The sequence below is a fragment of the Pleurodeles waltl genome, chromosome 1_2 (genome assembly GCF_031143425.1).
Source record: "Pleurodeles waltl isolate 20211129_DDA chromosome 1_2, aPleWal1.hap1.20221129, whole genome shotgun sequence".
NCBI classification, from domain to species: domain Eukaryota; kingdom Metazoa; phylum Chordata; class Amphibia; order Caudata; family Salamandridae; genus Pleurodeles; species Pleurodeles waltl.
In genome coordinates, this window is record NC_090437.1 from 39,756,884 (window position 1) to 39,781,155 (window position 24,272).

Sequence of the window (24,272 nt, forward strand, 5' to 3'; positions counted from 1 at the left end):
GAACTGATGTCAGCTTGCCGGGGAAGTACATATAAGCGCACTGCTCAAGTCACTTCTGACACAGATCCGCTCGATGCTACCTATCAGAGCACAGAGGTACTGCTCAAGATTTTCCATGTCCAGTTTGACACCTTGGGAATATTCTAAGGTGGGGAGTCTGGGGTTAGAAGTCTCTATCAGAATTAGTTATTTGCAAAAACACCAATACCTTATGTGTGTAGACGCAGCATAGCAGACTGAACAGGTGCACACAAAAATGTAAGCATGGGAACTTTAACAGATGTCTTACCTTCTGTGAATAAGGTATACCGTACACTTCTGCGAACAGCTTTGATGCACTTATTACAAAGTTCAAATGTCTGTTGGGCAAACATTATGTAATTATTAAATGTTCACCAGACACAGGCCATACATAAGGTAATGGTTAATTATCTGAAATGCCTATATTATCAACATTTCAACCTTTATGGCACATTTGCAGACTGGAAAACTCATTTTCAATGGTAACATTATGCTGGCAAAGCAGGAGTATATGTTTTCTATCTGAAAGAATTCCAAGAACTTCAACAGTAAACAAGCATTGCTAAAAAGAAAAAAGTAAAAGAAAATCAAACTTGAGCATAATGGAAGAATAGCAAACATACCTTAAGTTATCTTGAAACTGAACACTGAATTCGATATTTTCACTTTTTATAAGCAGCATTATTTTTTCCCCAATTTCACACAGAAAACTGAATAAATTTTAAATGCATGTTACACGTAATCCACTGAAAAAACAGTTGCAGTTACTTTAAAGAACATAACTGCTGTTTGAGGAACAGTCAGACTTTAAATGAAGAAGTTTGCCATTCACTCTTACAGGATGTTGAAATGGAACAGACGATCCAGTGATTTGGTGCTCTGCAGAAGCCTTGGGAGCAGATTAATGGGCATCTACGCTCCAGACATTCTAAGTTCTGCTTTAAACACAGATGGGTGAGTGCAGACCCCTCCTCCAACACCATAAATGCTTCCTTCTTCTGCCAAAGACTGGGCTTTGTGCAAAATGTTCAAGCCAGGGGAGGGGAGCATCACAGAGTGCAGGAGGGTGGGTTTATGAAGGCGATACAGCACATGGAGAGAGTGGCTGAGTAAGAAAATACATCCTCTCTCACAAAGTACTCAATGAAAAGAAGGGGAAGTATTTTACTGATGTGAGCTGAGGAAGGACACAAGGCATCCAATCAAAAGGATGCTAAAGAAGCTAGGCTAAAGGATATCACAAAAAGAAAATCCATCAAATAAGAAGCAAGCAAGAATGACAAGAAAGAACTGTTGGTATTGTTCAAAGCAGATGTTAGACCTGAGATCCTTGATATGATCTTCCAAAACAGTTCACCTCTCCTGTTTTCTGAAATTTCGTTTTGTTGACTTTCACGACTCTCTGTATTGTATATAGGAGGCTGGCCTGGTTTGTAGTGGGTACCTTGGGTACTTACACCCTACACCAGATCCAATTATCCCTTATTAGTGAAATGTAGTAGTGTTCTAGCATCTTAAGCTGATAGAGGTAGCTGTAGCAGAGCAGCTTAGGCTGAACTAGGAGGCATGCAAAGCTCCTGGAATACCACTATAGTTACACAGTACTTGTACACAAGTAAAGACAATACTCAGTGTTACCAAAAATAAAGGTAGTTTATTTTAGTGACACAAGGCCTAAAATATCTTAGAGGCAATACTCCTTCCGGAGGTAAGTATTATACACAATATATACACTAGATGCCAAAATAAGGTAAGTAATTAGTCATAGGATAGTACAAACAATAGAAAATAACTGCGAATGCAATATGAAAAATAGGTCTGGAGCAACACAGACCATATACTAAACAAAATGGAATGCGAATCACAAATTCCTACCTAGACAAGTGTAGTGTGTAGAGAATCGCTGGGAGAGTAAGAAAACCACAAAGGTGAGTAAAATACCCCAACCTAGACCCCAGGAAAGTAGGAGTAAAGTACTGCAAGTTTCCTTAGGACACACTACAATTCGTGATTAGAGTTATTGCAAGAACCAAGCAAGACTGAAAGCAACAAATGGTGGATTCCTGGACCTGAAGACCTGTAAAGAGGGGAGACCAAGTCCAGAACTTGCAGAAGATTCCAGGAAGGACAGGAGCCCCTGCCAACCCAGAAGATGGTGCATAAGAGGATTATCCAGTTAGAAGAAGTCTGCAGAAGCGCACCAAAGAAGATGGCTATGGGTTCCTGCGTGATGCAAAGGATGTCCCACGTGGAGATGTTGGATGCAGGCGAGTTGCAGCGCTGGAATAGTCCAACAAGCCTTGGTTCAAGCAAGGTTGCGGATTGCATCAAAATGGTGCTGCCTGGACCAAGGAGTGACCTGGAGGACTCAACTCGGACTGAGGAGGCAGTCCTCCAACACTGGAGGGAACCCACACATGACCAGGCAGCACCCACGGAAGTCCCAGGACACGGGGACAAAGAAGGTGCAAATTGCGGTTGTTGCAGCACTACAAAAGAAGGTCCCACGTTGCCAGAGAATAACTCAGTGAGATGAGCGTCGCAGGGTAGAGTGTTGGGGGCCTGGGCCAGGCAGTGCAGGAAGGATTCTTCCAAATAGTGCACAGAGGTCTCAGGAGGTGAAGATGACATGGTACACAGGGGTACTGTCGCAAACGGGGAAGGCAAGCTCCTACCCTCCTCCAAATTTGGACACCAGGACCTTAGGACTGTCTGTGTGGAAGCGGTCCGCCACCTGTGTTCCAAGGAGCATGCTCGTCGACAGGAGAGGAGTCCAAGAGAACTGGTCATCATCTTAGAGGGTGCTTGCTGGAGCAGGGAAGTGACTCTGTCACTCCACTGGAGATTTCTTCGGTCCTTCTGGTGCAGGGTGAAGACAGGGAGTTCCCAGAGTGTGCACACCATGGAAACTGTTGCAGTTGCTGGCTGGAGATGAAGTTGCAGAGTCAAAGTAGCCCTTCTGGATACTTTGTTGCAGTTACAGCGGTTCCTGGAGCAGTCTGCAGTTGATCAGAGGTCAGAGGATGAGGTAGTAGTTGAAGAGGATTCCTGATGGAAACTTGCAAGCAGAATCTGAAGAGAAACCCACAGGAGAGACCCTAAATAGCCCTGAGAGGGGAATTGGCTACCTTATTAGGTATGGACCTATCAGGAGGGGTCTCTGACATCACCTGCTGGCACTGGCCACTCAGAGGCCTCCAGAGTGTCTCCACACCTTGGAAAACAAGATGGCTGAAGTCTGGGACACACTGGAGAATCTCTGGGTGGTGATGGGCAGGGGAGTGGTCACTCCCCTTTCCTTTGTCCAGTTTCACGCCAGAGCAGGGACTGGGGGTCAATGAACCGGTGTAGACTGTGCCCTTCAAAGCATTTCCAAAGGCTCTTGGAGGCTACCCCGCCCAAGCCTGTAACACCTATTTCCAGAGGGAGAGGGCGTATCACCCTCCTCCCAAAGGAAATGCTTTGTTCTGCCTTCCTGGGACTGAGCTGCTCAGACCCCAGGAGGGCAGAACCCTGTCTGTGATGCGGCAGCAGCTGTAGCTGCAGTACAAGCCTCAGAGAGTCCGTTTGGCAGTACTGGGGGTCCATGGTGGAGCCCCAGGATACATGGAATTGGCTCTCCAATACCAGATTTAGAATCGGGGACAATACCATGATGTTAGACACCTTACATAGCCATATTCGGAGTTACCATTGTGAAGCTACATATAGGTATCGACCTATATGCAGTGCACGCGTATAATGGCGTACCCGCACTCACAAGGTAAGGGGATTCGGTCCTGGACAGCGTGGGGTCACCTCTGCTAGTGCAAGTGTACCCTCACACTTAGTAACTTTGCACCTAGCCTTCAGTAAATGAAGGTTAGACATACAGGAGACTTATAAGTTACCTAAGTACAGTGAAAATGGCTGTGAAATGATGTGTGCACTATTTCACATGGACTGCAGTGGCAGTCCTGTGAAAGGGTTTGACTGAGCTACTTATGGGTGGCAAAAGAAATGCTGCAGGCCATAAGGATCTCCTGGAACCCCAATGCCCTGGGTACCTAGGTACCATATACTAGGGACTTATAAGGGGGGTCTAGTGTGACAACTGGAATTGGTAAATGAAGTCATTAGCCTATAGTGACCAATTAAGAAGCAGAGAGAGCATAAGCATTGAGGTTCTGGTTAGCAGAGCCTCAGTGACACAGTTAAGCACTACTGACAACATACACATTAGGCCACAAACTATGAGCACTGGGGTCCTGACCAGCAGGACCCCAGTGAGACAGGCAAAACACACTGACATATAGGGTTTTCACTATGAGCACTGGGGTCCTGGCTTGCAGGATCCCAATGACACAGTAAAAACACACTGACACACACTCACAAACAGGCCAAAAGTGGGGGTAACCATGCTAGAAAGAGGCTACTTTCTCACACTGTACCATTGTATACCAATGCTAGAGAGCTTGTGCTCTCTCTCCAAAACATGGAAACATTGACTTACACCTGATTGCACATTTAATTTACTTATTTGTCCTTAGTATATGGTACTACGTGTACCAAGGGCCTGTAAAGTTAAATACCACTTAGGAGCCTGCAGCACTCATTGTGCTATCCACTACAGTAGCAATGTAAAACTTGTCTCAGGCCTGCCATTGCAGGCTGTAGAATAGTTTTAAAATACCAATTCAACTGGTTAAAATAAACCTTTTTCCAAGCCTAATCATATCTTTTTAATAGATATATATCCCTCCCTAAGGTAGAAGAAAAGGACCATGTGCCAAGGCACATTATATTACAAAAGTTAGGACAAGTGGGATTAGGTTGTACATGTCCTGATAGTGAAACTACTACATTTGTTTTTCCCTACTGTAAGGCCTATCTCTTCCATTGGATAACATTGGGATACTTTCTTACATTTAATAAGTGGTAACATTTGATTGGGAACATATGGAAATAACATGTTTGGACTCAAATAATTGTCATTTAATGTTCTCTTTAATAGTAAAGCTGGATTTATGGTTACAAATTTTGAAAATGAAAGTTGGCATTTTCCTGCCCAAACACTTCTAAGGCCTTCTCAGAGTTTCCGCTGCCTGGGCCTGTTAATGACTCCCCCATTAGCGGTGAGTCTGTATTGGATCAAGACTGTGACAATAGAGGATGACCGTTAGGCATGATTAGCCATTTCTAGTAGGTTGCCTCCAGCACAAACAAATTAAACTGGCACTATTCTTTTGTTACCCAAGACTTTTTGGGAAGAGAAGAACTTTACAGAAGCAGATTTGGGGGAAGCATAGAAAAGTACCAACTTCAAAAGATGACACCAGGTATAAATAAAAGACCGTAATTCCAAACCAGGAAGGACAGGGAAAGGTCATGGTGAAGCACAATCTCTTCCGAGATACAAACAGATCAAACAAAATAGTGTGGTGTTCCGAGAAGGAGGTCCAGGAAACTATACTTAGCATGTGGGCCTCAACTGGCCATGAGGAGCTTTATCTTGTTGAAGCTTAAGCCCAAAGGTTGCATGCTTCATCATCGGGCTGAGTTCCTCATTGGACCAGCTCTGCAATGCTCAACGGCCCTTCGAGGGGGCTCTTTGCCAAGGATCTTTTAGTTTTGCCTTGAGGGTTGCAATTAAATAACCCAATCACCTCGAAAATGTATGAAGGGAATAAATATTGGACCTCCTTAGCCACTTTTTATTACAGAGGAAGCGCTGCCTTGTTTACCAAAGGACTGCCCACCACTGCTGTCGCCCTGAACTTTCCTCCAGTCTAGCACGACCAGAAGACCTTGAGTGGAGCTTTGTGTTTTTAGGCGCTATACTTTCCGAAAACCTTAAAACTGCATATCTCCAGTTCTACTGATTGGATTCTTTTTGTCTTTCGATAATTTTATTTATTAAAATGTATACTACTGTTCTAAATTATTTTTTGATTTTTTCTGTGTTATGTTTTCATTTTATTTCTCTTTGTGTGCTGCATAAATACTTGACAGCTTGCCTCTACGTTAAGCCTGACTGCTTTTGTGCCACGGGACCAGAGAGCGAAGCACAGGTTAATTATGTGAATACTGTAGTTCACACTGAAAAGGATTATGGCTGCTGCCTTAGTGGATCTTCTTCTCCCCTCAACCAATAAACCAATTTCTTACAAATGGTATTCAACAACCAGAAGCTGTCTGCAGTGAGACCTAAAAAGAAATGCATACAATTTCAGTGCAAAACGTAAAAAATTGGGGATCGTCCGCTTGTAATATATTTTCCTTAAATATGTATCAAATAATACATAACATATATTAGTGAGTTTTTTCTGCATTTACTGTAAATTTAATTAAACTTTTGACAAACTTAATGAAGGCTATTTTTGGCTATATTTGAGTGACCCGAGTATGTGTTGTTTTACATGTGGTGTTTAATAAATCAATATGGAATCAAAACTGAAGAACATTGCATTGAATTTAATTTACAAGTTATTATTATTCATTGCATTTTCAACTGAATTTGCTACGTTAGGATTGACTGGAAACTACAAGTACTAAAAGGAACATGTATTTTCTTTGCATGGCATGCCCATGTTCCTTACAGAAACGATTCAGGTTTTTGACCCAACGAGAATACCTAATTTTGAAGGGTTCCCTCTAAGGGATTCTTCCATCCTTCAAGGAAAATGCTGCAGCTATATGGCTTCTTTTGAAAAGCTAACCTTTTGCCAAGTCACATTTTATGTGCCTCCCACCTCTCAAATGACTAGTTCCAGGCAAGGTGTAAAATCAAAATTACAATTCAGGTTATATAAGCATGTTTTTCATATATACTTGATGGTTTTGAGCAGGTTGCAGTATAAAAAGCACTGCGGTCAACATAAGCATAGCAAACACAGGAGAAACTTCTCATCCTCTCTTTGCTCCTTGGAAATACACTGGGGAGCTTTATGCACCAGGAAAATTGTTTCTAAAGAGTTAGAGACATTCAGAAATGGACCAAACTTTCAGGTGTCTCAAACTAAGACTGCCCCTGTTGTGTGAGCTGAGTAAAGATGTGAGACGTTTCCATTCACCAGGAAGCAAATTGTACCCACTTAGTCTCACTTAGACATACTATTAGCAGATGAAGACAATGTGGTTCCTCCCTCAATTGTTTGGGGGGATTGAGGCACAGAGAGGCATTTGTGGATCAGATGTGAAGATTAATGTAGAAATTAGCACTTAAACAATGCAACTTTGTCAGACAGAATGGTTGTTCTTCCTGCAGACAATCTATTTCTACAAACATAACATGATTCAAACAAATACCAATAGACTTTCAGAATGACAGAGACGGTCCAATTTCTCCTATGGAAACTAAGAAGAAATATGTAGTGCCATCGGTTCTCCTGATATGTATTGTATCACACACACCTGTTAACCTCAGTGAAAGGTATAACTTCCACATGAAAAGGGATGCGGGCAATACAAAGAGAGGATGTGGGCAGGTGTGAGAATCTGCAGGAAATATATAATAATACTACAGCTATGAGACACAATGTTCCTATATACTGAATCACTTCCTCTAATAATCACTCTCTACCACCAAATTATCATTTTCTTGAAAGATTCCAAAGGTTAAGTTTTAAATAATTTCGACAGTAGAACATACAAAAGAATGCAATGACTTCCTCTACAGATAAAATATTATTACTTATGACTGAAAGAACAAATCTGACCTCTTCACACACACCAGGTAATAAACAACAGATTGCTAAATAGATGTTTCAAAGCAAAGAATATTAAGGAATGGTCATCCTGCTGACCACACATGAACCATGGAAAATCACTATTTGTCCATAAACACAGAAATGCTGCCCGCTAGAGTACGCAAGTAGCAAGAGGTAAAATATTTCAGTAGAGATGAAAACGGGGAGCCAGACTAGATATAGAGCTGAATTGTGGCACCTGATGAAATGTTTCCGGGCACAGAGATCAACATAACTGGTGTAATGACCTATTACAAGATAGCAGGATCCAAAACAGTTAGAGCCAGTTGTGTCCATGTAGATCAGGTGTTGAATATTCTCTGAAGAACAATCTATTTATTTACATATGGTAATATTCTTTCTGATGGACATGATGGTTCCTATCAGGGAACATACTAACAGGAAATGCCCACCTTGGAGGGATGATTCCTTAGTGCCACAGTAAGCTGTCTCCCCCTTGGTTCCAGAAGAGGCTTAACCAGTGAAGAAGAGAGTGAATGTGCTTCTTGTGACTAGCAATTTCTACCTTGTGGCATCGACTTAACTATATGCAATTCAGACAGAGAGGATGACTTGCAGTCTTCTGGAGTCCTTGCAGAAAAACAATGACACTACAGAGTTGCTTGGGACTATGGAGAGAGTGGCAAATTTCTTATCTGATGCCAGGCTTACATTCTTGGGCCTGTTACCTTGTTGTCTATGCCATTTCACTGAGTGCCTGATGCTAACTGTGAATGAAGCTGTAGAGGGCGGATGAGACAATGGGCCCCTCATCACCTTCCTTTTCTGGGTCAGAAATTATTTGGACCCCATGTGAATGAGCTAATCCACAACAACTATGAAAAGAAGATTCTGAAGCCTATCTAGGTTCCTTTCCGGCACACTCTAGGGGTTTCTTCCTTGTGGTGCTCCCCAAGGAGTCCCAGAGGAGATATGTCCCTTCCATGCCTGGTCCCAGGGCTGGTTCATGTCTGCTTCCATAGCTGTGGAGGCAAAATGGCTGATAAACCTAGTCAAGCCGCAGCTTCACTATGCATGATAATGACTTCAGCTTAGAAGTGTATATCAGAAGAGTTTGATGGGGATTGGCTTCTTTAAGTACGGCAACAGATGTACCAGATTTCCCAGGTCCTCCACTTGCATTTAAGCAATTGGTATTCTACTGGCTTCTGTGAGCCCCCAGTCAAATGTGGCTTTCAGCTGACTTTTAACCAGTTCTTGGTTCACCACTGGGCTCTTCTGTGGCAGTGTCTAGTTGCTCCTGGCCAGAAATGACATCATGTCTACACCCTAGTGGGGACCTGGGATCTGTTCTATTTGCTTCCCTGCTCTCAGCATCGGAGCTTTCCCAGATTCTCCTGCTTGAATCTTTCCCCAAAGTGGGAGTCACATAGTGAGCAGTATAGGAAACACTTTTCCACAGAAACAACTAAAAGCACTACATATTTACTAGATAGTCAACCTCATTTGAAATACCCAAACTTCAGCCAATGAGTCTGAAGGGCCATGAACTCGACATATTATCTTGCAGATTTTCACTGAATGTTTTTCTCAACCTCTGCCATTTTTGGGAGTTTATCTAACTGCTTTGGCAGTTCTTCTGCTTGGAATTCTGAGCATATGGGTTTTGGGCTACACATCACCATCATTTCCAGGACATCAGATTCTTCACGGAAAGCCTTCCTTAGCCTCTGTGGGTCCTATGGGAAAACGTCTCCACGCAGATGACCAGCATGAAAACTGCATCTACTGCCTCTACCCTGAGCATAAACCTCAGTCCTCAAACTTTGCAGGTAATTTTTACACAAAAACACTCCAGAATGTTAAGAGCAGGGTGTTTTACCTTCATAAGAGGGAGGAAGCTCTCTTCTCTGCGGATGGGTTGAGTCAGTCGGGGGTGCTCCTTTCATCTCTTACAAGTGTCACAAGGATAGTGAAGGCACACCTTCTATGTTTGGGGAGTCTTTGATCATGGAACCTCTCCTGCTAGGGAGCCTAAAATATTGGCTGAGCAAGTGCCTGGAAAAAATAAACTAAAACCTTCCTCAGGTGCTGTGCAAAAGAAGTCACCATTTAAGCTACTGTCAGCATATTTATCTGTGGTGTTTTAGTCATCCTCACTGGTGCCAAAAACACTCCAGGATGGTGTGAGCAGGTTGTTATCCCATCAGCGTATCTATCTGAGATGCTTACCCCTTCCTCACTGATGCCAACGTCATCTACACAGTCTAAAAATAAGTCTCATTGAAGAAATCCTCATCTATGAAAGCCAAACCTGTTGTCTAGGATTCCACCACGTACAGTCCAGTCATTCATGGTCTCATTGTTTACGATCTCCTCGTTGACAGCCCCACCATCAACTGTGCCTGTGTCAATAGCAGCAGTGTCAGCTGGCTTGTTGTTTATAGTACCATCAACAAGACTAAAGTAAAAGACTAAAAATCCTTTGCAGCAGGATAAAAGCTTTTCACCATTTACAACTGGACCTTCTAGTGTTCAGCCTCAGCAAATTTTGCTAAGTAAAGTATCTCCTAATCCACCTGCAGAAAGGCAGGTAATGGTAACGTGTTTGGACCAAGTTATACCCCAGGCAACTGAAAGCCAAGTGCCAGGAAGATGATGAGCAGGAAGAACACCACCCCATTCAAAGAAGCCTATCACTTTATCAATGTCCCATTAAGTGCAGGGATGGCACTGGCACTATGGACATTCCCATATAGACAGACATGTTGATTCTTATTATGGGGAACCTCGATATGAGCCTCCAAAGATGCATTCAGCTCTAGACCTAATTAAGGGCAGTGAGGTGATGAGGACTGATTATTATTCATGATTTTTTCAACCACATCCAGAACCTGCACATTTAAGTGCCGCCACCTCAGCGACAGCAGCCACCATAAAAACCACAGACACAGCAACCATCTCATCCACCAATTCCAAGATCACCACCACCTCAGCCTCTATTGACGTACTCGCCATCAAGGATAGTAGAAGCAGATACTACCGAAAAACAGGACACTAAGGATAAGGAGAATGGTGAGGTACTACAGAGAAAATGTTGATAAATTCCAGCTACTGTCTCAGCCACTGAACCAAGGCAAGAAAAAACAGAGTTTCTAACAGTGTGCCATTTTACCCAACTGGCCACCCTAAGGGTGACTCACTTGTAGAACAAACGGTGCAGCACTGCTCATGTAATGCCTTGTTCTCCAGGCAATGAAATGGAAGGAAGATGCATAGGCCCTGTAGGCAAACAAGTGTTGTTGGTGGCAACAGCATCCATCCAAACTGTTCATACAATGATGGACTCATACCACTATGGTCCTGGCCCTTATTTGTATCTCAGTGTGGAGGGGAAAAAAGAGAAAACTATAACCTTGCAAAGGAAATGTAAGAAATCGTCTGCAGCCATCACTTACAATAGATGTTTGTAATGTTAAATTCAGCTGAGAAATCCAGGCTGGCTTAGGTGTACGACTTTTGCCTAGAAGGGCAAACAGCATTCTGGGCATGCCATTGATGGTGAATCTTTAATTGGCTTAATCGCTTGAAAAGAGAGGTTGCGACAGCAAGATCACTTGGTTCTCTGCAGGCTCGTAAACAGAAATCCTTTTGAGACTCAAGAATCTGAGGATACCAGATGTTTTGGAGGTACCTACCAGCCATATCATGCAAAGCAACAGCACTGCCTCTATAGGTAAAGTATTCCTGCTATAGGTGACTTATCTGTCCAGTTCAGCAGGTCATTGAAACCTCAGGGTCAAAATCTGGTGGACACTCAAAAGGCTAGAAATCAAGGCAACCAAAACTCCAGAAACCGCCCCAGCTTCTGATTCCCCCAATCTCTTCTACTTTGGTGGCAGAATTTCAGCCTTCCTTCAAGAGTGGTCTACATTCCCCATGGATAAATGGGTTCTGCATATAGTGCACTATGGTAATACTCTGAAATTCATCCAAACACCACTTGTAACGCATCCACGCAAGAGGTGCAACAGCACTATCTTCTGAAGACAGATATTTGTTCCATGCTTCAGAAAGGGGCACCCTGAGCCGCCTTGAAGTCCCAGAACAACAAAGGGTTTTATTGAAAGAGCTTCCTCAACAGAAAGATGTCAAAAGAAAAAAAGCCATATGTATCTAAGATGTCTGAACAAATTCCAGAGGAAGCGGTTGTCTTGAATGTTATCACTTCAAGAAACATTCCAAATTCTTCAGAACGAAAACTATAGGATATTGTTGGATCTTCAAAATACATATTTTCACATTCCAACACATTCCAAACTGAGAAAATATCTAGGATTTCAAGTAGTCAATTATCACTACCAATTCTGTGCCCTTTCCTTTGGCTCAAAGTCTTCGCCTTGCGTCTTTACAAATGTCTATTACTATTGGAGATGAGGCCACTATGTGCACCGGTATCTGGAAGATGGCTCAACAAAGTCTGCAACAAAAATGGTGCAGTGATATTCACTTTTGTTTTCCACAACCTTTTCAATTGCGCAACTCTTTCCATCAATATGGTGATCCTCAGCTAAGTCAAAACCTGTATTCAATTTTTATAAGCCATTCTGAATACACATGTGGGAAAGGCATACCCTTCAGAACAAGGTGACATCCATCTTCAAATGAATGCAAGCCAGTTTCTGGCAACTTCATACTGTACAAAGTCAGAAAGTACAAATCCATGCTGTCGATCGATGAGATAATTTTACATTCCTCTAGTAACCTATTGGCATCTTCTTATGAGACCGCTTCATGAGGAAGTACTCAAATGGACCCAGATCAAAGGATCTTGGGAGGATCTTGTGCAGAAAACAGACAGAGCACAAGATCTTCATCAGTTAGTGATTGAACAAAAAGAACACAGTTAAAGGACTTTCTTATCCTATTCCTTTCGCCTTTGTAATGTCCACGGATGCCTCCACTGAAGGGTGGGTAGCGCACTTTCAGAAGCTGTTCAAATGTGGCCAAAAGGAGACATTGCTCCACATAAAAATACTCCAGCTCTGAGTGGTTAGCAAAAGACTTGACTCACTCCTTCAAAGTTTTTGTCACTCGTTGTTGATATGGAAGGACACTAACACATCTATGTATTGCATTACTAGACAAGGAGGGACCAAATGACCAGGTCTCTCACAAGAGGCTCAACAACTATGGGCTTGGGCAAATCACAATGGTATGTTGCTCAAACTAGTGCACCTATCCAGAGCCACGAACAAGTGAGCACACTTACTCCGTAGACTAGGAGGAGAGTGCAAAGAATGAGACCTCAACCAGAGGGCTTTGATTCAGTGTTTCAGCAATGTGGATGTCCAAATCTCAACCATTTAATAACAAGAAAGAACAAGAATTGCTGGTACTTTGCCACCAGATACTGACAACTGGATATGAGGGGAAATGCATTTTCAATTATATGGAATGTGAAAGTGAATTGAATGTTCACCTACACCTTTCAATTGTTTCCCCTTGTTCCATGAATGGTTACTATAGTCAAACGAGAACACAGCACCATCATTCTCATAGCCCCAGCTTGGTCCAGATAATTCTGGTACTGAAAGCTTTAAAGCCTGTCAACGCACCTCCAAGTCACCTTGGCAAGTCTGTTCCTCCTTTTATAACAGAAAGGCTAAATACATCATCCAGACCAGGGTTCACCAACACTGTTAGCATAGCTCTTTAGCACCATGAAGTTGTACATTTAGACATTTTGGATAGCTACTGCAAAATTCTTTCTCAAGCAAGGACACTATTAACAAATAGAATATATCAAGCTAAATAGAACTGTTTCAGCATTTGTGGTGCTTCCAAAAACTTAATCTATTACATTCCTTACATCACCATGTGCTCTTATATCTTCTACAGCTAGCAGGGTTTGGTTTCTGACTTAGCTTCATCAAAATTCATCTGTAAACAGTCTCTAGATTCCAGTTCTCAATTTCAACCTGCTCTCTTCTTTTCAGTCCCAAAAATAAATTTAAAAAAGTACTATTCCGATCAGTTACCAATAGTGCCCTGGGAGTTGAACTCTGTGCTCTCAGAATTAATGAAAAGCTCCTTCAATACCATTAATGAGCCCAAACTGAAATAGATTTAATGAAAAACGTAATTACTACTGCCTCTTGTGTCTGATAGCGTAGGAGTATTGCAACCCTTAACAATCAAAGAATCATATCTCAAATTTGGCAAATACAAAAACGTTTTAACATACAAATCTATACTTCTTGCTGAAGGCGGAGACGGACTTCCACGTAATGAGACTGTTAGTCTAAAGTTTCCGCCCTCGTCCGTCTAATAATAATGAAAGAGCCATTATTCAATAGAGGTGGGTAAAGTGTATGAAATTCTACCTACCCAAGAAAAAGCACTTTAGGAACTCTGATCAACTACCTGTCTCCTTTGGCCATTCAAATAAAGGCAGGCCTCTAACAAAAAAGTGGATTGCATGGAGTGCAGCAGCAATCACTTTTAGTCATCACATGGCCAACAGTCACTGTAAATCAAAGTAGGAGCACATTCTGCAAGACAAGTAGGGGCACAATCAGCTTTGTACAGAAAAGTGCTCTCATGGACATCTGCAGGGCAGCATTATGGAAAGGATGCCTTACATTTACAAAGCACTACTTCCTGGACACAAAAGCAGCAAAGGACTCAGCTGTGGAACCGCTGTTCACAACCTATTTCGAAAAGGTGAATCTTGTTCCCACCTTCCTTTAAAAAAAATATAATATGCACTGATAGCTATTCGAATTTAAGCATCTGAATCTATGAAAGATCTAATGCTGGATAAGAAAATTACTTACCTGTAACTTCAGTTCTCCATTGTTGATCAGTTTCATAGATTCACATGTGGTTCACCCATTGCTCCTCTCTCAGCTCTCCTGTTCCTACTATTTTATGGCCTTGCATCACTTGTGCTCAGATATTCAAAAGATAATGACCTCTGGTATTTCCTTTCCTGTTCAGTATGTACTGGAGGCCTCCTGTTCGACAACAGGAAAGGTTTAAGCAGCGTTGAAGAATTTAAGTTACATGTGAGTAATTTTCTTCAGAAGATGGCAATGGCTTCATGCCAGTCCTGGACCCTGGACCTAAAGGGGGTCAATTGTTCTCTTCAAGATTGTGACAGTACATTCTATCAATCTCTGGTGGCTCCTGGGGCCCTTCTGGTCACGAACGCTTTGCAGAGTGCCTCCCTTCATGTCTAGATTAAACTGGGTATTCAAAGCTTCCTGAATTTGCTGTGTGGTCAAGCCTGATCTACTTTACACCACTTTCAGTCTTGCTTCATTGTCTCTGCACCAAAGTATTTGCCCACATGGCAGGGTTCAGGTATTTCCTTATCTTAGAGTCTAACTAGTTTCTGATCCTTTTTTTCAGACCATCATGGACGGAAACCATGGAGATCACCAGTCACTTGGCACAGCTCATCTTCCGCCAGAACTGTAAAACGTCTCAGATGACCTGACCTAAGAGAGACTTATTATTGGGGCATTGTTCCGAAAGTACCACGGTCCTGTCTGTGCCACATGGGAGGAGGTTCTGTCTCCACAAGAGTGAGGGTCCTGTAAAACACATCACAGACCCACAGGTGTTTGAGAATTTTAGACTCAGACAAGTCTGTTTCATGTTGGGAGTGGCTATTGGGCTTTATGGCAATGAACACAGTACTATGTCAGGACCTACAGTTCAACAAATGTCTGCAGCAGGTGCCTGTCATTTCTGGACAATCCTGTTGGAAATCCAGCTTGAATTTAGCTTCAACTGAAACCAAGTTTACACACACCCCAAGGCCTCAAGGCCTCAAGCACTAGAGTCCCTGGGGTGTGTGACTGACAGACACAAAAGAGAAACACAGATACATGAACTGTGCCACTCCTATTCAATATGACTGTAAAGTAACGGATCAAGACTTTAAAATCCAAATTCGCACCCCAGACCGCCTTATTATTTGGATACAGTACTGCTTGAACTTTTGAATAAAAAAACTAGTGTGTTTCTGAAAATGTGCAAGTTGGTTGGCAGTTGAGCCAGATTGAAGAGTGTGTTGTACAAATCCTTCACTTAATTCATTCACTCAGTTATCGCTGATTTATTTATCTCATTCTTACATTTATTAATGTTCATTCATTGATTCCGTAATGAGTGTTTTTAACATTTGCTCATACACTCACTCATGTCCGCGCATATTCATTAGTCATTCACTCCTTCATTGATCCCACCCATATACCCACTAATACCTTCACTACAGCCTTTATGAACTTAACATATTTACAATAAACCCTCCTGTCCCCCTTAGCACTACCTCTCTCTGAGGCTAAGCACCGACTCCTCCACTGCCCACAGAGCTCTCTTGGCTTTATCCAGTACTCTCCCTTCAGCCATCATATGTGGTCCTACAGTGTTGTCTGTGTCACGGGTGCCAGTATATAAAATACCAATATGTGCATGGATTATGCACCAGTGGGTGCTTCATTGTACATCATACACCCGCATGTGTACATATATGCGTCTGCATGTATGTATGTGTGTATGTTGTTTGTGGGTGCTCCAGTATGAGCTGTGCAGAGATGCCGGCAGCCATGTTCTCTGGTTTAATTCACATAAGTAGTGTTATTTATGTGCATATGCATATATCTATATGTGCTGTCATTGTGTACCTCTATGTATATTCTCTAGGTTATGCAGACACTGCTAGCATTGCTGTCAGGTTTTACACAAGTTGTTAGCAATGCAACCAGGGTGAAGTCACACTGCTAGCATTCTAACCTGGATACACAAAGCGTCAGGCTACAGAGTCAGGCAATGTGCAATCTGCTAGTACGGCAGTTAAGGAATGCATAGACTATTAGGCAGTTAAGCTATGCACACATGTATGCACAGACAAAGCATTTAACACTGGGCTGAGCTTTTCCCAGCCTCTGGTGTCCACAAGCACTGCTGATAAAGTATAACAAATGTGCACAAGTGTAGATATACAGGCAAACAGACAAATTAAACACTACAAACAGCATGCACATGTTAACTGTTACTTAGATGCGGTGGTGTTACACACTCTGTAGATCTTATTATCCATACAGCATAGGGTCAATCATTTCTCAAGGTGTATCTGAACTATCTGAGTTAAGGTGCTTACACCACCAATTCCTGTTCCCTAGGCCATTTGTGCTTGTGGACCAGAGACAAGTGATGGATATAAAGGACTCTTTTTTTAAAGAAGACAAAAGGGAGTAGCAATAGGAAGACATAGGTGCTACTGCATTGGTGGCAGTAACAGTAACAACGAGTTAACAATGGCACAAGCTCCATACAATAAGTAGGACCTAAGGTTATAAACAAAGCTGTATTGTGCACTGAATGATGCATGTACAACACAGACACACAGTGCATCATCAGTCACATGTATCTAGCACTTGAACCAAGCATCCGCCCAGTGCAAATAGACAGAGCCATAAGGCACATGAAGAGAGGGAGAGCAGCTGAGCTAGCAATGCTCCATAGCTGCGGTGCTCCATGCTGCTTCTCCAACAAAAATATATTTTCCCTGGGAGTTTTAGGAAGGTGGCACTGGAAGTGAATACTGGTTTTGCCTTGACCAGAATGTCAGACTCTTCATCTTATCGAGGTTGTAGAAGGAGGCTGTTGGGGAGAGATTATGAGGCCACTCAAGAAAAACACTTTCACAAATTTGGTAATGCAATGATACTCTCATTGAGAAACACCTCTTTTCAACCACACCAAAAACAATCAACTGTTGATAGTGAAACACTATCTAACTGTAGCAATACACACAAGTGCTCATGGCATCACATGGTTGGCTAAATTCTACGCATGTCTGACTACAATAATACTTACAGTTGCTCAGTTGGATCAAAGTTTATTGGAGTGGGTGGCCTCTTTGGAGACTGCCAAAACAAGCCTAGGATTACAGACACGCTGTTAGGATATGGAAATCAACCAGATTATGTGAAAATAGAACCAACACTCAGATAACGTAAGCGCAACTCCTTGACAGTAGAATTACAATATACATGTAAAAGTTTCTTAGATCATATCTTTGGTGCTTTTTGGCATCAACATGTAAACTAAGCAAAAAAAACGTTACTTAACTTCGGTAATGCCGTTTCCGCTAGAGACTCTATTTACCTTCTGAATATTCCCAGATGTCAGACTGGATACAGCAACTGCTACATAGCAATTCCCTCCAGCACTGAAAGGTAACATTGGCCAGCATTGTATTGCACTCCGTCTCTGCATGTCTGACGTCTAGCCCAATACATCGCTCCTTCAAATGGTGGGTCTGTGGAAGGGCTCAGACTAGAAAATCCTGCAGGACCAAATGGGAAAAATAAATGTTCCACCAAACTTGGCTATCCAAGCAGTAGAGCTTAGTGAACATGTGGAGGGACACCAAGGTAGCAGCCTGGCAGATGTAAAAGACTGCACACCGCGTTCCAGCACTGTGGTGAAAGCATCTGCTCTCACTGAATGAGCATGGAAGCCATCTGGTGGCTGAGTCTTGAATAGCTCATAACAGATATTAATAGATAAGACAACCCATTAAGACATGGTCCTCTCCTCTATTGCCTTGCCCTTTTTTGCTCCAGAGAAACTGACAAACAGCTGCTGGTCTTGTCAGAATTCCCTGGTTCTCTCAATATGTAAATTAAGAGCCCTTTTAGAATCAAGACAATGTAGGTGCTCCTCATTTGACGGGTGGGGCGGTGCATAAAATAATGATAATGTGATGGACTGTCCTACATGAATGTGCATGACTACCTTGGGAAGGAATGTTGCCTCAGTGAGAAGGGACAACTTGTAAGAAAAGGAGGACACAAAGAGACACCGCCAATAAGGCCTGTGTTTCACTCACTTGCCTTGCCGATGTTACGGCAATGAGGAACACTGTTTAAGAGTAAGCAACAGCAAAAAAACAATGGTGCATGGGCTCTAAAGGCAAGCACATCAGGGAAAAGTAGACTAATTTCAGATCCTAGTGTGGCATTACAAATGGGACAGGTGGAAACATGTGGATCTATCCCTTTAAGAAATGCATCGCTGATGATCTGAAGAGAGATGGTTGATCTGATAGACGCAGAAAAGTTGAAAGAATGGATAAGTAACCCTTAATTATGGCCACAGCAAGGCCTTGCTGGGCCAATAATAAACTAAACATCAGTGTAGAGGGATGGTCATTTTGCCCGCTCAGTCCTGCAGCAATGATTGGGCAAAATGGCCATCCCTCCTCACTTCTGAGTCAAGCAGTAATGCTTCGCAAAAGTGTGGGGTAAAGCCCAAGTTACTGCTTTGCAAATATCTACAACATGTACAACTCTAGCCAAAGCGGAAGTAGTAGACTTAGCTCTGGTAGAATGAGCTCTAATGCCCTCGGGAGGATCCTTTGCCAGTGCATAACATATCCCAATGCAAAGAATGACCCACCTTGACAGTGTTCTTCTGTGGACGGCTTTGCCATTCATCCTGCCCACATAGCCAACGAAGAGCCGATCATCCATCGGAAACTATTGTCATGTCCACGTAGAAGCTCAACGCTCTCTTTGGATTCAGATGGTGCAGCTGTTTCTCCTCCTCAGAAGGATGAGAAGGAGGGTAAAAGGATGGAAGGGTGATGGACTGCCCTAAATGAAAATGTGTCACCACCTTTGGCAGGAAAGCCGTCCTGGTTCTAAAAGCCACCTTGTTAGCATGGAAAGTTGTAAACAGGGGTTTTACACTCAGAGATTACAGCTAAGATGCCCAGCCGACGTGATCACCATGGGACAAAACAGCTTTAAACATTAGCAGACTCAACGGGCAACTATGCAATGGTTCGAACCGTGTACCCATAAGAAAGGTTAAAACTAAATTTAAATCCCACTCAGCCATAATAAACAGACTGGGAGGAAATCTATTAGTCAAACCGTTAAGGAACCTTAGAACTATTGGGGGCTTAAATAAAGAGGGTTGGGAAGGTAAACAAATACATTCAGACAGTGTAGACAGATATCCCTTCACTTTCGCTACAGCACAACCTTGTTGTGCCAAGGAGAGAGCAAATTGTAAATGATTGGACAACACTGGACCTTTAAAGGATCAACATGCCTCTCCTCACACTATTTAACCAACTTGGCCCATCCTTTAATACAGTTTTGGTGGAGTGTCGCCTGGTTGATAATATAACATTCACAACTTCTGGGGGGAGAGAAAAAGAATTCAGATTGCTCAGTTCAATCGCCAGGCATGTAGGTGCAGGCTCTGGAGGTAGGGGTGTAGAACATGCCCCTGTGAGAGGAGGTCTGTCAGGGAGACAGAGGGGTGGACACAGTGAGAGGTGAAGAAAGTCTGCGTACCACACCCTTCACTGCCAATCCAGGGCTATTAATATCACTTTGTCCGGTCTTAGTGAATCTTCCTCAGACCCTCGGGAATGGGAGGAAACGCATTAAATAGCTATGAAGAACTACGTCCAGATGGAGACGCCACTTGTGATTGGCTGAAAAGTGACAGCTGAGACTCTCCGTACGTTCGTTGAGAACTTCGGCCAAATGGTTAGGTACTATACTAATCCGATGGTCCTGAGTCCAGGACCAGAGTTGCAGAGCCTCTCTGCAGAGAAGATACGACCCTACTCCTCTCTGTTTGTTGATGTACCAAATGCTTTAGTGTTGTCCGTAAAAACTTGAACCGATTGACAGTGAATGGAAGGGAGGAAGGTCTCAAGAGCTACACGTATCACCCGTAACTCCAACAGATTAAACATCTGTTCCACTGGAGACCAATGACCTTTGATTGCCAGATCCCCCAGATGCACTCCACACTCTAGAGTGGAAGCATCCGTTACGATTGTGGTCACGGGAGGTGGAAGACAAAACGGCCTCCCCTCCTGTAGGTTGCCACCTACACTCCACCTTCGAAGATCCACTGCAGTCTCTCTGGAAAGTGTTATTAACTCCCTGACATCTCCTTTGTGATGAAACTACTGCTTGGGGAGGCACCATTGGAGAGCCCCCATGTGCCAATGTGCGTGAGCGACCAACATAATACAGGAGGCGAACAGACCGAGCAGGTATAGGACATTTAGGACCGGAACAACCTCCCCATCCTAGAATACTCTAATCGCTGCCTGAATGTCCGCAATCCTCTTAGGATTCCACATTCCAATTGGAATCTCCACTCATGATGCTTTTTGAAAATCCAGAAGTGTCAGCTGTGCAGCCACTGAGCAAACCATCTTGTACTACCTGAGGAAGGCGGAAGCTGAAACGTTGTAGTAGAAATATATTTTTGTTCTTTGGTGAGATCATCTGTTTGAGTCACTTCTTTCTTGGATATTACATTTCCTTGTGACTCATTGCATCCTTTGGGATCCAGATTTTTGCTCTGGCTGGCTGTTGTTTTCCTGTGATCATAGATATATATATATATATAATAATTAGGAATTAGCATAGGAAACAAGAAGCATTGGCAAGAATGATAGAGAATAGCCAGGGCCCACCAGGAGGGCCAAACCATATACTAAAATAGTGGAATGCGAAGTGAAGCCCCCCACCAAAGGATGTGGAGTAGTTAGAGGGGAGCTGGAGAGAAATCGGGACCCCAAGAGGTGAGTACCTTAAAGTGACCAGGAGAGCAGAGATAAGTACCTGGTCTTCCTAAGGACTAACAGGTGGACTTAGAAAATGGATTGTGCAAGAACAGGACCAGATCAGAGGAACCCAAAGGTGGATTCAGGAACAAGAGGACCTGAAAAAAAGGGGACAGAGTACAGTCCACAATGCAGTGTCCAGATGGGGCAGGAGCCACTATCCACCCTTCTGTAGATGAATATTCGGGTCAAAGGAGGAAGGAGAAGATCAGCTGTGGAGCCCAGAAACTGCAGAGAAGTCCTTGGAGCTGTGCAGATGATTTCTCATGCCGCTCGTTTGGTCACAGATGATCAATGGTTAGCAGCACCACCAACAAGCCTTGGCAAATGCAAGAGGAAGCAAAAGGAGATTTGCAAGGCTGAAGAGGACCAGCAAGGTCCAGGGGACTCAACCCTTGGAAGGGAGACCAGACTGACCCTCGGCAGTCGGGAGAGTCAGCAGAAACAGTCACAGACCCCAGAGGCAACTTACTGGCAGCAGGCACGGTAAGTTGCAGTGAGGCCCAATCAGAACACCTGGAGAGGAGTCCCACGTCACTGGAACAGGAGGGGAGAGTCCTTGCAAGGGTGAACTGATGGGGGCCGGGGCTACTCAGAGCCTGAAGATCCCTGGAGCAGGAGACAACAAGCCTTGGTTGCTGCAAGAGTCGTGGTGCACAGGGGTACTGTCCTACAAGGAGAGGCAAGGGCTCATTGTCTCCCAAAGTAGCCACCAGAGAGGACAAAGGACACCACTCCGGACCACCAACTGTGTTGCAGGATCCACACAGTTCCAGAGGAGAGCAGATCCATGCAGCCGGGCATTGTTGCAGTTGATTACTGAAGATGCAGGGAGGTAACTCCTTTACTTCAAGGGAGATTTCTTTGTGCTTCTTAGTGCAGCTGAAGTTGTGTCAACCCCAGAGGATGCACAGCTGTGGAAATGTTACAGTTGCTGAAGGGAGCCGGGGGGAACAATGTTGCACAGCAAGGTCATCTCAGGAGTTGCAGTCTTGTCGGTTTCTGAAGTGCCAGTTGCAGTTCCAATGGCCAGGAGCAGAAGTAGATGATGCAGAGGAGTCCTAGTGAAGTCCTGCATGCCGAATCTAGTGACCCATTGTAGAAGGCTGGCCTGGTTTGTAGTGGTTACCAAAGGTACTTACACCTTATACCAGGTCCAGTTATCCCTTTTCAGTCAAATGTAGTCAGTGTCTGGCAGCTAGGACGTCTAGAGGTAGCTTGTAGCAGAACAGCCAAGGCTGAACTAGGAGACATGCAAAGCTCTTGCTCGTGACTGTAGTCAAACAGTACTCACACACAAGAAAGAAAATACTCAGTGTTACAAAAATAAATGTACTTTATTTTGGTGACACAAATGCCAAACATACCTTAGAGACTATACTCCCTTAGGAGGTAAGTAATATACACAATATATACACTAGTAACCAAAAACAGGTAAGTACACAGTCAGAAAACAGTGAAAATAGTGAAAATCACACTAGGTTGCAATGGGCCTAGGGGGAACACAAACCTTATACTAAAATAGTGGAATGTGAAAGTTGGGTCCCACCTAGGCACGTGTAGTGTGTAGAGGGGTGCTGGGAGTGTAAGAAAACACCGAATGTAAGTAACAGACCCACCCCTAGAGCCCAGGAAAATAGGAGTAAATCACAGTAAGTTTCCTGAAACACACAAGAAGTCGTGATAGAAGATTATGTAAGAACCAGAAGAGACTGCAAGACACCAACGATGGATTCCTGGACCCAAAGACCTGTAGAAGAAGGGGACAAAGTCCAAGAAGCACTGAAGAGTCTAGGGAGAACAGGAGTCCCTGCTAACTAGGATGAAGGTGCAAAAGAAGAACCACTGGTGAGAAGACAAACTCAGTTATGCACCCAAGAAGACAGATGCGGGTTCCTGATTGGTGCAGAAGATCTCCCCTGCGGATGGATTATTACAGTCTGGTTTGAGTCGCGGGATTCTGCCAGCAAGCCTTGGCACACACAAAGCTAGCGGTTAGCGGAAAATGGTGCTGCTAGGGACCAGGAGAGCGAGACATTGAGGGCTCTCAGCAACACAGAGAGCCCTCAGAAGACCAGGCAGCATGCACAAGAGTCCCACAGCACGGGGACAAAGAAGGTGAAAATGGAGGCCCACGCAGCATGACACAAAGGCATCCCATGCCGCGGAGAACCAATCAGGAAGCTGTGCATCGCAGGATGGAGTGCTGGGGGCCTATGCTGTGCTGTGTACGAAGAACTTCTTTGAAGGTCGCACACAAGCCACAACTGCAACTCACGTGCTTCACTGGGGTACTGTCTTGCGTGAGGAGGCAAGCTCTTACCTCCACCAAAGTTGGACAGCTGGACCATGGGACTGTCTGGGTCACTTAACTCCACCACCCGTGTTGCTGGATCCTCACTCGTCGCCTGGAGAGGGGACTCACACCACCGTTCATCGCTGCAGAGAGGTGCCAGATGAAGCAGGGAAGTGACTCCGTCACTCCATGGGAGATTCCTTCGGTCCTTCTGGTGGAGGCTGAAGACAGGCAGTCCTCGGAGGATGCACGACCAAGAAACTGTTGCAGTTGCTGACAGGAGCTGAAGATACAATGTTCCAGAAGTTGTCTTTGCTTCTTTCTTGCAGTTTGTAGAGTTCCTGGAGCAGTCAGCAGTTGATACGTCGGTAGAAGATGAAGTAAAGGATGCAGAGGATTCCTGCTGGAGTCTTGCAATTCGAATCTGAAGAATCACCCAGAGAAGAGAACCTAAATAGCCCTGAAAGGGGGATTGGTCACCTAACCAGGTAAGCACCTATCAGGGGAGGTCTCCGACATCACCAGCTGGCACTGGCCACTCAGATGCTCCCAGAGTGCCCAACCAACTTGGAATCCAAGATGGCAA

The 24,272-nt window shown here is 43.8% G+C and overlaps 1 protein-coding gene across 4 annotated transcripts in view; it reads right to left on the minus strand.

Annotated features, from left to right (window-relative positions):
- UBA6 (ubiquitin like modifier activating enzyme 6) overlaps positions 1 to 24,272 on the minus strand; it is a 610,892-nt gene that overhangs the window by 234,520 nt on the left and 352,100 nt on the right. For all 4 annotated transcript variants that reach the window (XM_069235825.1, XM_069235816.1, XM_069235844.1 and 1 more), the window contains 2 exons: positions 17,601 to 17,664; positions 290 to 359 (listed from right to left, as the gene is read on the minus strand). In XM_069235825.1, the coding sequence (XP_069091926.1) occupies positions 290 to 359; positions 17,601 to 17,664 (134 nt within the window). The remainder of the gene's footprint in view (positions 1 to 289; positions 360 to 17,600; positions 17,665 to 24,272) is intronic.